This window comes from Carcharodon carcharias, chromosome 14, assembly GCF_017639515.1.
Source record: "Carcharodon carcharias isolate sCarCar2 chromosome 14, sCarCar2.pri, whole genome shotgun sequence".
NCBI classification, from domain to species: Eukaryota; Metazoa; Chordata; class Chondrichthyes; order Lamniformes; family Lamnidae; genus Carcharodon; species Carcharodon carcharias.
Genome location: NC_054480.1, coordinates 33,364,214 through 33,377,668, shown reverse-complemented (window position 1 = coordinate 33,377,668; position 13,455 = coordinate 33,364,214). Strand labels below are relative to the sequence as shown.

The 13,455-nt window shown below is 45.6% G+C and overlaps 1 protein-coding gene across 1 annotated transcript in view; it reads left to right on the top strand.

The window, feature by feature from the left end:
* The window catches only part of ccm2l (CCM2 like scaffold protein), a 49,283-nt gene that overhangs the window by 14,988 nt on the left and 20,840 nt on the right, over positions 1-13,455 (top strand). Inside the window, exons 3-4 of the mRNA XM_041204943.1 lie at positions 10,920-11,003; positions 12,540-12,723. Coding sequence (XP_041060877.1) covers positions 10,920-11,003; positions 12,540-12,723 — 268 coding nt within the window. The remainder of the gene's footprint in view (positions 1-10,919; positions 11,004-12,539; positions 12,724-13,455) is intronic.

The window sequence follows — 13,455 nt, the reverse complement described above, 5'->3', positions numbered from 1 at the left end:
CCTCTAAATCTTGCCAGCTGGCAGGTTTAGAGATGGGAACCTCTCCCACCCCACTTAAAATACTTTCATTCCCTCACTGGTCGTTTGGGCTGCTGTGTAAACCAATGATGCAGTCTCAGAGTGCCCTGTCTGAGGCTTCCATTGTCTGGCAGAACTCTTGCAGATTCAAGCGCCCGTCCTAAGCACTGTCATTGCAGTAACGTCTGTTGGGGGGTCGGGGTGTGTGCTGAGATGAGAGCATTTCAGGTAATATTGAAGGCTGTAATAGTGCTGCCAAGGGACTGGCTGGAATTGAAGTAACCCATTGGCACCACAGTCACTCTCTAGTCAGCGAGAGGAAGATGTCCTTTGAAGGCTAATGCTCACTCATGCCTCTGTTCAGTGTTCCTGCAAAGATGGTTACAAGGGAAAGATGGATGGACCAGCTAATGTGGCGTTCTTCCTGGCACACAGGCTATAGCAAAGGGAAGAGGGTCACCCTGATGAGCAAGGGGCAGTGGGACCCCTTCAGATCCCAGAAGCTGAGGCTCACAGAGCCATTGAGCCAGATCATGAGTGGACAGAAGACGTTTCTCATACCTCAAGAGGAGTGAGAGTCAGTGCCTCCGGTTGTCTAGGAGCCTGGTGACTCACATCGGCCACATTTTCCAAGTGGATTTGAAGGCGCAGAGACTAGGAGGACATCCATTGCCTGTGGCTCTCAAAGTCACTGCTGCTCTGAACTTCTTTGTATGTGCCTCCTTCCAGGGGTCCACTGGTACCTCCCTGGGACCTCTCAAGCTTCTACACACAAGTGCATACAGGAGGTGATGGATGCCGTATTTAGCAAGGCACACAATTACTTAAAGTTCTCTCAAGGTGAAGCCGGCCAGGCTGCGAGAGCTCTGGGCTTTGTTGGTATTTCCGGATTCCCACAGGTGCAGGCCGCACACATGTGGCTATAAAAGCTCCCTGGCAGCAGCCACTTCAATTCATCAAAGAAACTCTCTCAATATGCAGCTGGTTTGCAACCACCAGGAACACATTACGCAGCTATGTGCCAGATACCCGGGAAGTTGCCATGGCTCCTACATCTTGAGTCAATCGCAGGTTCCGCAGATCTTTAAGGGACTTCAGCGCATCCAGGGTTGCTCCTCAGGGACAAATGCTACCCACTAAAGCTGGGGCTTATGTTTCCAACCGGCAGCCTGAAAGTGCCTCTGAGGAAGGGTATAACGCTGCTCATGCCTCTGCATGCTCATTGATAGAACAAACTATTGGCATCCTGAAGATGTGATTCTGATGCCTGGACAGGTCAAGTTGCGCTCTCCAGTTCACTCCCCAGAGGCTCTCACACATCTTTGTGCCTTGCTACACCCTACACAGGGGGGATGACTTGCCAGATGCTGAGATGAAGGAGCTGCACATGCCCTCCAATGATGAGGACGTTGAGATGGCTGAGAACAATAAGGGCGAGGAAGATGAGGGAGCAGGGGAAGAGGCCTTTTTACTGGCCAGATGAGGCAGGTGTGCACGTGCAATTCTAATAGCCACCGAGTTCCCGGAGGATGATGATGATTAGCTATGATGATCCACTTTTACCAATGTCCTCCATGCTGAGTCCATTTTACCATCTTAGTTGCTCTCCTCCTCATCTCAACAATCTACTTCAGCCACTGAATGAGTATTTACGCTCTTGCATCACTACCTCCTCATCCTAGGAAGCTCGGAGCACGTAGCCTTTCTGTAATGTGATCATATCTACAACAGGACTTTTTGTGTGCACAGATGGTCAGGAGCAGCACTGCAATCCTCAGTGCGCTTGTGGCAGTATGCCAGCATTATGACAAGGCGCCTCAAGGAGGTCCATCTCCACTTAGTGCACATCGCCTTCATATGTGAGTTTGATTGTGATACCATAATGCAGTTTTTGGTCTCTGCCAGCCGACTAGGCAAGATAAGTGTGGATGCCTACTCATCGTACTCAGTCCTCATCATCACATACATCCTCAGGATACAGTCATCCATCGCTCTCAGCGAAGGGTGCAGGGCTGCAGTTCATTTCACCTTTCAATTGACCTCAGACACTTCATGAACACCATGTTCTGATGATACCCGCGTGCCACACTGGAACATGCTGCCATCTTGACTCCAATTTTGCCCTCTTGCTCAGCCCTGGCCTTTGCGCTACCGAAAAGGCAGACACACCATGTAGCCTTCAAGGTCCCAAGTGGTACATGATAAGGAATACACATCAGCTACTATCTGTCCTCACTCTTAGCCCATTTCACAACTGCAGCCTGACATATGCACACAGAAACCAGCCACAATGATGCCATTGTTGGTTCCACATAATCGTTAGGATTGAGCATCTGGGAACTCACAGAGGGATTATGTCAGGAGACACCAGCCAGAATTTATGGCCCTGCACTGCATCCTCCCATGACCATGGTAGCCACATAGGAAAATGCACATAACAGCTAGGTCACTAACCTTTAAACATGTAACTGGAAATGGCCGATAAAAATATGTCGGCGATGTTTTCATCTCAGAAACATGGAAGTGGGAAGATGGGCACTAATATTGGGGTCCTTTTAACATTTTCAGACAGACATTAGAGAATCTGCAGGCAGACATGAGCGCATACGAGTGCAGAGCTTGGGCTTATAGACCATAAGCAAGGCTGACGGACAGTATATGGAGGTCAATGAAAGATGCCCTGTCTTCATGCACCTCTACATTTTATCATCTACCAAACACACTGATCATTCTACAATGTCACTGCATTGGATGACTACATGAGCCTTCATCTTACATCGTCATGACTGAAGGTTATGTTAACCTCTAAAGCAGGTCCCAGAGATGCCTTGGGCAAGCACATAGTTTTTTGAGGCTTACAATTCACTGATGTTGACACTGAGCAGAGAACAGACAGACACCGTCATGAGGTGACAACATCAAGCTGAAGCACATGATGGGACATTTGCAAAAAGATGGTGGAGGGGCAGGGGGGACAGAAATGTGTGAAAATTCATTGATCACAAAACATTTCATCAAAGGGATACAGACCAGGAGAAGTGGAATGGGTGCAAATCTATTTACACTTGTGGACATGATATACAGATTGTGAACATCTGTGCAATCCTTGCGCTCCTAGTATTTCTTAATCTTCCTAACCCAACTGCTACATCCTGGTGCATCCCTGACATCCACAGCTGAGCAGGAGGCAGCCTGCTTACTGCAATGCCCTGTTGTTTGAGATGGCCTTGTGGGTGTCCTCTGGAGAGCTAAGACCTGGAGGGCTTTGGACCTCTTTCTGTGGGGCAGGTGCCCCCCCCCCCCCCCTGGCCTGTGGATGTGCAGCTGATGGGAGCACAGTTAGAGGGGATTGGGATGGGCTGGACACTCTTGGAGTCAATTGGGTGGATGTCCCCAGGGTGTCCAACTGCTGTTCCTCATCCCTCTGGATGTCCAAGGGTCCCTGGCTGACTCCTTGAGGAGAAGGGATACCTGGAATGACGTTAAGGTGCCCTGTCACCCTCTCGCTTAGCCATTGATGGATGTCATCTATGCCTACATGATGGAGTGCAACTCAATAAGACCATAAGACATAGGAGCAGAAATTAGGCCATTCAGCCCATCAAGTCTGCTCCGCCATTCAATCATGGCTGATAAGTTTCTCAACCCCATTCTCCTGTCTTCTCCCCATAAGCTTTGATCCCCTTACCAATCAAGAACCTATCTATCTCGGTCTTAAATACACTCAATGACCTGGCCTCCACAGCCTCCTGTGGCAATGAATTCCATAGATTCACCACTCTCTGGCTAAAGAAGTTTCTCCTCATTTCTGTTCTAAAAGGTCTTCCCTTTACTCTGAGGCTGTGCCCTCGGGTCCTAGACTCTCCTACTAACATCTGGCCCACGTCCACTCTATCCAGGCCTTTCAGTATTCTGTAAGTTTCAATCAGATCCCCCCTCATCCTTCTAAACTCCATCGAGTATAGACCCAGAGTCCTCAAATGTTCCTCATATGTTAAGCCTTTCATTCCTGGGATCGTTCTCATGAACCTCCTCTGGACCCTCTCCAGGGCCAAAACATCTTTCCTGAGATACGGGGCCCAAAATTGCTCACAATATTCTAAATGTGGTCTGACCAGAGCCTTATAAAGCCTCAGCAGCACATCCCTGCTTTTATATTCTAGTCTCGAAATAAATGCCAACATTGCATTTGCCTTCCTAACTACCAACTCAACCTGCAAGTTAACCTTAAGAGAATCCTGGACTAGGACTCCCAAGTCCCTTTGCACTTCTGAATTCTCTCCCCATTTAGAAAATAGTCTATGCCTCTATTCTTCCTACCAAAGTGCATGACCTCACACTTGCCCATGTTGTATTCCATCTGCCACTTCTTTGCCCATTCTCCCAACCTGTCCAAATCCTTCTGCAGCCTCCCTGATCCTCAATCCTACTTGTCCCTCCACCTATCTTTGTATCATCTGCAAACTTAGCCAGAATGCCCTCAGTTCCTTCATCTAGATTATTAATGTATAAAGTGAAAAGTTGTGGTCCCAACACTGACCCCTGCGGAACTCCACTAGTCACCGGCCACCATCCTGAGAATTCACCCTTATCCCCACTCTCTGCCTCCTGCCAGACAGCCAATCTTCTATCCATGCTAGTACCTTGCCTCTAACACCATGGGCTCTTATCTTACTGAGCAGCCTCCTGTGCGGCACCTTGTCAAAGGTCTTCTGGAAGTCCAAGTAGATAACATCCATTGGGTCTCCTTTGTCTAACCTACTCGTTACCTCCTCAAAGAATTCTAACAGATTTGTCAGGCATGACCTCCCCTTGATGAAACCATGCTGACTTTGCCCGATTTTACCATGCACTTCCAAGTATTCTGAAATCTCATCCTTAATAATGGACTCTAAAATCTTACCAACGACCGAGGTCAAGCTAATCGGCCTATAATTTCCCGTCTTTTGCCTCACTCCCTGCTTAAACAGGAGAGTTACATTAGTGATTTTCCAGTCCTCTGGGACCCTCCCTGACTCCAGTGATTCCTGAAAGGTCACCACTAACGCCTCCACTATCTCTTCAGCTATCTCCTTCAGAACTCTGGGGTGTAATCCATCTGGTCCAGGTGATTTATCCACCTTTAGGCCTTTCAGTTCTTCTAGCACCTTCTCCTTGGTAATGGCCACCATACTCACATCTGCGTTCCACCACCGCCCCCCCCCCACCCCCCCACCCCCCCCCGCCCCCGATTCTCTTGAACTTTGGTGATGTTACTCGTGTCTCCCACTGTGAAGACTGACACAAAGTACCTATTCAGTTCCTCCACCATTTCTTTGTTCCACACTAATACTACTAATGTGCAGACCTACAGGATGCGTTTGTGGTGGTCACACCCCAGCTGAGCATTCAGCGAAGGGAAGCCCTTTGAGCGCTTGTTGCCACAGAGATCTGAGTGCCACATGGCATCCGTTGGGGGGGAAGTTCAGGAGCGGACATGTGCGGGCGCACCTCCAATCGGCAATGCCAATCGGGGGCGCGTCACCATTTTATGTAGGCAGGCCTTAATTGGCATGATGTCCGCTATACGCTCCTTGTGCAGGTGACAGGGGGGTGGTGGGGTCCCGGGTGGGGGGGGTCCCTGAGCCGAGAGTGCACTCTTTCGCACTGGCAGTGGATGCCCTCCATGCCCACGGGTAGCCAAATCCTGCAGCAAATGGCAGATGTGACCGACCAGTTCCTTAACCATATGCAGTCTTCAGCAACGCTGGTTCTCGGTCATCTGCAGGAGTGATAAGTGTTGCCTCTTGACCGTGTCTAGCTAGGCTCCAACCAGCGATGGCTCACTGTGGCTCTTCAGTGTCGTGCGCAGGAGCCCCAGCTGCCCCTTCTTCTTGAGGGTGCTGCTCCTCCCTCTGTCCAGCCAAGCCCTTCCGTCACTCTCTTCTCCTTCATCTCTGCTCTCTGTATGCCATGAGGCATACAGCTAGTTCATTAGGCTCCATGCTCCTAATGTACTCCTCCTGCAGGATGAAAGAGAGACACATGGGTGTAGTTAAGTTTGGTTAAGTTTGAAGGCCCCTTAACACACCCCAGAGAGCGCAGTCCACCACTTGGATGGCCAGAGTTTAGTGTGCTGCTTGGCTGCCCGAAACTCTACCCCACTCCACCTGACCGATATGTAGCAGCTTCTCCCATTGGGCTGCATGCTGTGCTCTCAGCTCAGATGCAGGCATTCTCCTAACCCGCGCTGCAAAGCTGCACTGTTACCTTGAACCATGGAGGAGACTGGTCCAAACTGGGATGATGACATCGCCTGGGGCTGTAAGCACCTCCACCATGGCCAGCTTCCACAAGGAGAATGTACAGCTTCCTCAGTCGTCCAATTGTTCTGCAGTGCACTAAAACACTCATTAGTTTGCAGTTTGTGCCCGAGGGGTCAAAAGTTCTGGATCATTTAATGGTATTTTGATGCCTCTGCGTTGCTTGAGTGGGCAGATAAGTTAGAGGCCCGGCTCCAATCATATCAATGTGGCTGTGCCTGAATTATCTCAGCTGTGAAGGACTGGTCACTTAATACAAGGTTTCCCTAATGCGCCACGCAAGTGGCCACCACTTGCCCCTGCTCCACCCACCACAACCCTAAGTGTGCTTGTACACTACCGTCAAGCCGGGCTGCCTTGCCTCCCACAACTTGCTCCAACTGCAGTGCAGCCCTTGCCCTGGCACTGCACTGTCAGCCAGCCAGAAAAAAGCGACTTGCCTGTGCCCTCACCTGAATGCGTAGCGCCTCAACCTTGAGGTCCAATGGGCTGCCCCTGTGAGCGCTGCAAACCATTTGTGTGCACGCACCTCTGAGTTCCTCTCAAGGTTCAGCTTGCCAGGTGCACATGATTTAAATGCTGTGGTGAAACGCGTCGGTGTACAATTACTCCAACATGCTCGGATGATCCAGCGCGGTGGGGGATGATTCCAGCGAGCAGGGCTAATAATGATAAGCAGATGTAGTAAAATAAGGTTCCCGACATCTGGCGGTGAAAAACACGGCCCATCATTGATGGGTGGAGGAGACGATCACAAACTGGTTTCACGATGTTGTGAAACTGATTTTTGGCCTTCCTGCCATATTGTCTGTTCACGCCCACCATGATGCCCGACGGGGACGGAAATTCTGGCCAAAGTGTTTTTTTACACAAATTGCCAAACATAACAGGATAAAAAGGGGAGATCGCATTTTATTTTTTTTGCTGCACCTCAGTCCATAAGCCTTGCCCACACCCACCATAAAAGTTTACATGCATGAAAACTATCTAAAACCTCACCTACGTTTTTGATATGATAATTAAAACATCTATACAAATATTTTTTTATTCACATAGCCTTCTGATGATCGAAATGGAATCCACATAGTTTTAAATTATTATTGGAAAATTAATTTTCTTATTTTTTTAAATAAATTTTATGGTTAGATCTGTGGCAGTAAAAATAGAAAACTGTTAATTCTCTTTATGGATTAGAACACAAGTAACAACTGCACTGAGAACAACTGTTAACTGTAAACTTGACCAAATCCCACCATATTAAAATGTTACATACAACAGAAGTGATTACAAGGTACCAATCTATGGGTATGTTTAATGATGCTGCTCTCATGGTCTCCAGTGCCATTTCCCAGGATTACATGCACTCTCATCAAGTGAGACTTTGCACAGTGGGTTGGAATTTCCAGTATATTTTTGCACCAAGAACAAGTGAATTAAGGAACTATCCACCATAACTACGCCACGTAATTATGCTATGTCCTTGATTCCATACTTTTTTATGCCCATCTATCAATCCTTGTGCTCAAATGCATTTTTGCTCATTGTAATGTCCAAACCCCTAGCTACACATGAATTTCTTACAATCACATTGGTTCAAAGCAGGTGTAAAATCCCAGAATAACAGGCGCAGCTTTGGTGTGGTATTTTCACTAGTTTTTAAAGTAAATATCCTCACTGAGACCTGCAGTGTATTTTCTGTTTGTCTGAATGAATTTTTATGACATGGATACAAGTCATATGAAAATTTGGAAACCTTCCATAATTGCATATTCTTAAACATGCTGTACTTAATATGCATGAATGGTTGTTCGGTGACTTGAAGCATTAATTTTTATCCTTGTAAAAAGCAATATCTCGGGCACTGGTTGTGAACACTGATTTCCACTTGTTCCAATGCATGTTAATGAGATTGGCAGGAAATATGGATGTAAATAGACATGGGCTACACCTTCCAGTTGGCGAATGGGGGGCGAGGCCCACTCGCTGACGTGTAAAATTACGTGGGGTGATATCGGGCGTGTGTCCTGATGTCACCCCGGATGATTTAGACTTTCAGTTTGGCGGGCACACAGCTGAGTCGGCTGCGTGCCTGCCGAACTGTCAACTGACACTTAAGGCCTTTAAAAAAGCAATTTAGCCAATTAAAGGACCTGCCCGTCCAACCTTAAGGTTGGCGGGCAGGTCAGGAGGCCAGGCAGCCTTTAGAGAAAACATGAAACCTCATCCACGGGTGGGACGAGGTTTCACGAGGGCTTTAAAATGTTTGTGAAAAGTTGAAATAAAAGAAATTGACATGTCCCAGCTCATGTGACATTGTCACATGGGGGGACATGTCAGGAATCTTTTTCCACACTTCCACAAATTTTTAAAACTTCCAGCGATCTCCCTAAGGCGGCACTTTGCATGTGCGCAAAAGAGCGCAATCCCGGTTCAGGGAAAACCACCACCCCGCCCCCCGCCCCCCCCCACCCCACCACCCGGACAGGGAGCGCACAGCGCTTCCGAGCGGACATCATGTTGGGCGGGCTTTAATTAGCCCGCCCACGTAAAATGGCAGCGTGCCCCTGACCAGGGCGCCGATCGGGAACCCGCCTGCCCTCGCCCGATCCCGCACATCTCCCCCGACGGGGGAAAATTGTTGCCCGTGGGCAGAATGGACACACAAATGGGTGTAATTTTGCAACCCCCTCAGAAAACACCCTCACAGAAAATTCCGCTCTAGAATGGGCACCACCACTGAACTGACACACTCATTTTCAAATTTAGTTGACGGTCATGAACCATTTCAGTCTCAGAATATACATCATTTCCTGGGCCTCTAACTGCATTGCTATGATCACTCCCAGGTTTATCATTTTCTGCGTTTAATGACTCTGTCATATAAATCTTTAAAGTTATGATAAAATCTAAATCTTTATTCATGGCCATTTTCCTTTACATGTGATCAATGATGTTTCTTATCTGTGTAGCATTCTGTGGATACTTGTCACATCAGCTATAATTTCACCAAATTAGACTAAGGGGAAAAATAATCAGATTGACATGTGGATAACATAATTCAATATTTTACAGTATATCTTGGACCATTCCAGCAATTGCAACCTGTCATCTTGGCTGATGATATATTGGAAACTTGATCTTTTGTTTTGTTATTGAGAAACCAAAGTGAAATACCAAAGCCAAGGTAAATCTGATGGAGGTAAAGATTTTCAGCTTGGGACCCCTGAGAAAGAACAAATTAAGGTAGGATGCAGGAAGGATGAACATGCAGGACAGCACATTTGGAGCCCAGGAGGAACAAGAAGAAAAGTTCAGCAGAGCATTGACCAAAGATATTGATAAAATAGGGAGATAGTAGAAAGATGGTGACACAGGTTGGAGTCAAGGGGTGAAAGAAGGAGCATGTCTCAGTTGTAGGCATGATGGATCAGATTTTAACATAATGCCAGTGGGTGGGATGGTTTTTGAATGGATTAAAATCGGGTCTGATTACTTTGGTATAAATAATCATCTTTGAATAAGGTGAGGTATAACTTTCCAAGATTTTCTTTCAGAACGAATTAAAATTTTGACTTATGCGTGGGCTTTCATGCAACACAAATCAGAGCGCAGTACCCAAAAATTAACAGTTTTATTAGCTCTACAGCCAGTATTTTCCAGCCTTGCCATGGTGGATGCGGCGAGCCAGCCAAAAGCCCACTGACATTCGATGGGACCAGACAATCCCGGCAGTGGGCAGAGCCAGAAAATCCCACCCCACGGAAAAGAATGCATAGTCCTTTGGCGTATGCCGACATATTGGTGCTGATTATCTGTTCTGTGAGAATAGTCTTGGTTCAAGATTAGTTTAACATCACACAGAGAATAACTCCAGTTGTGATCTGCACGTGTCCTTTAGTCTATTGCACTTCCAATAGTAGTGTGAAATAATCTGGTTTTGCACCAGTGTTGCTGTTACAATGTAAATACGGCCTGAATCTACAATCAAGGCCCAATCTGACACAGCTACAAGGTTTCAGAGTCTTTTCAGGCTTTAGCAGCTAATTTACAATTCAACTTTAGCATTGATGTGTAGTGGTTTCTGTAAACTTCTGCAGTCTAAATTTACCCATATTATTCTCCTTTTCCTATAGGCATGTAGATTTCCATCTGCATTTGATTAAATTAAAATGTATTATTGCATTAGAATTGTCTGAACTAGTATTTATTTTAAACATCCAGTATTGTTGCCAACAATAATCTCTAGCCTATTTGTTCCTTAGAAAAATTTCCATCTTATCTGCCCCCTGCCCCCACCTCTGAATTAAACTATATTTGTGTAAATAATGGATTGATCTGTATTCTCACCTCTCAGTGATTAAGGAGCAACTTGGTTTAAGACTAATTTCACTGAGACAGACAGGGTTTGATTTAATTCCATTAATCTAATCTGGACTTGAACTGAAGATGCAACAGTAAAAGAACTTTAGCCAAACATTGTGTGAGTCAGTTCCCCATATGGATATTCCGATAGGCTTTTTAAAGAATCCAGTAATTTTATAAAACCGGGGGCCAAGTTTTACCAGCTCCCTCCTTTAAGTTGTCTTTCTTTTTCTCCAGTTTTTAGGTCACTTGACATGGGTTTCTTGCTCTTTAAATCCAGCAAGCAGAGCTGAAGTGCTGCAGCTTTTGGATACAGCAAGGGTAAGGGACAAATACTAGAGAATATTCTGAGCAGTTTATATCATAAAGGGCTAACAAATATAGATAGTTCACTCAAATCTGCTTCAGAACAAGTTGATTGTTGGATGCAGCAAGAGGGCCCCACAAATGACATGACCAAACAATCTGGTCTAGTGATGTTGGTTGAAGGTAAAATGTTGACTAGTATACTGGGAGAACTCCCATCCTCTTCTTTATAGAGCACCATGGAGTTTTAATGTTCACCCAAGAGAGCAGATGGAGCCTTGCTTTTACATTTCATCCAAAAGACCTGGGGCTGAATTTAATGGCTGTGCAAGGGCCCAGTCCACCAGCTGGAAAATTGGGGGCAATTTCCGGAAGCCCCAGTCAATCAGAGGGCTGGCAGCTCTTCGGTCCCTGTAGTGCCACCAAGAACGGTGGTCACTGCTAGTACTGCAGCAGGCCTCAGAGTAGCAACATGGAAGTGGCTCCCAGTGTGCAGGCAAGTCGGTCGCGCTCACTGGGGACATTCAAACAGGCTATGGTGAGGTGGAGTGGGGGGTGTTTGTGGAGCAAAGGGGGACTTTTTCAGCAGGGGCAGCTCCTTTCCACCAGGTGAGGGGGCCCTCCATAAGCCACCCTGGAGGAGCCCCCCGAGCCTTCAGGGAGGCCAACAGCTTTTACTGGGTGGTCTCCCCAGTTGGAGTATGGCCCCACCCCATGACAGGAGAGACAATTAATAGCCATTAATTTGTCACTTAAGGGCAATTGGTCTCCGGGTGGGAATGCCCTCCTTATCCTCCTCCCCCTCTAGCATAATCAAGGAGAAGTTGAGAAGGTAAAAGGCACTCCACTACCTGCCTTCCCTCTTGATTCTATGGCTGCTACCCCCAAGTCCACTCCTCGAATGGAGATAATTAAATTCCGCCCATGGGTTCAGACAAAGCAGCACTCTCTCAGTACTGCAGTGAAGTGTCAGCCTAGATAAGGCAGGTTCTCAAATCCTTGAGAGCTCAAGTCCTGAAGCTGGGCAGGTAAAATTGATTAAATATTTGAATATAGCACATTATTTTATATTCACTTTTGCATTTCAATATGACTTAAATTTTAAATTGAGGCTACGTGAAAAATTTATGACATCATTGAGATAATATTGTCGCTTAAGGAATGCCAGACCCTACCAGTCCCTGTTTGAATCAAATTGATTTAAATAAAACTATATGGTTAGAATTATTAATGTTAACCAATTTTTTTATATACATTTTGATTTGAAGAAGAGATTCCAGGTCATAGATCTTTTGATGAATAATTTACCAAAGTAAAGTGGTTTATTCCATCAGTTCAAAAGTCAGTTCATATTTCAGAATGTTAATATTGTATAATTTACAGAAATTGTTATCTCCGCTTGAATAGAATTTGATTGAGATCATTTGTTTCTTTTATAAACTCAAAGAATTTGGTTGTTAAGTAGATTTTATGTAAAATAATAGGTTTAAACAAAAGAAGATAGAAAGTAATTAAGAATAATTGAAATATACAGAATCCTACCTTTGACAGCAACAGAAGCAGCTGCCTTTGCAAACAACTGCAGAGCAGGATACCATTCTGAGTTTGTCTGCACGCTGCCTCCTCTTGACCTGGAGGGACAATGAAGAGCTGATTCTGAGAATTCCAACCCACGAGATTGCTGCTGTATCTTATGTCAGGGATGATGCACTGCATCTACTCATTCTGAAGACAGGTATATTCATTTACATCAAGACATTCAGTGCAAGTCGGCAACAGTTTTCCAAGATCTTGATCAGAATTACCACTATCAGTTCAGAAGGAGCCCTGTAAGACTCCAACTATTTATGTCTTAAAGATGTTAATAAAATTTCAGAATTATGTGTGTCTAAAAAAAAAATTTTTGCGAGTGAAGTGGCATTGCCCTGGCCAGAATATGTTTTCCTCTCAAACATTGGGTGGTGTAGTGGGTTGGACACTGGTCTGAAGGACTTGGGTGGCCTAGACTCATGGGATAAGAGCCTCTTCCATTTTTGGGCTATAAAAATCCTATGTGAAAATAAATTTTGGTGATTTCACAATACAAAAACTGCCCATTATTTCGCACTAATTGGCAATAACATTCAGAGAGACCTCAAGATGTTTGGTCTGGGAAAAACATACACCATATAGGCATATTTTCTTCTGAAGTTGTAGTTGAGGCAGTATTGGAGCAGAATTTATCCTATTTCTAGGTGGGCTATACCTGACCTCCAGCTACTTTGGATAGCTGAAATGCAAATTGTTCCATTCCCCAGCACTGATCACTTTGATTATTATTACTTTTTTAAAAATCTTGCTTCTAACAAATGTTCATAACACGAAACTTTAAAAGCTGTCATGTCTTTGAAACTTGCTCATTGGATAAAAAAATTGGTTTTAAAAACACACACTTGTTAAGTAACCAAATATCCAAATCAATGCCGCC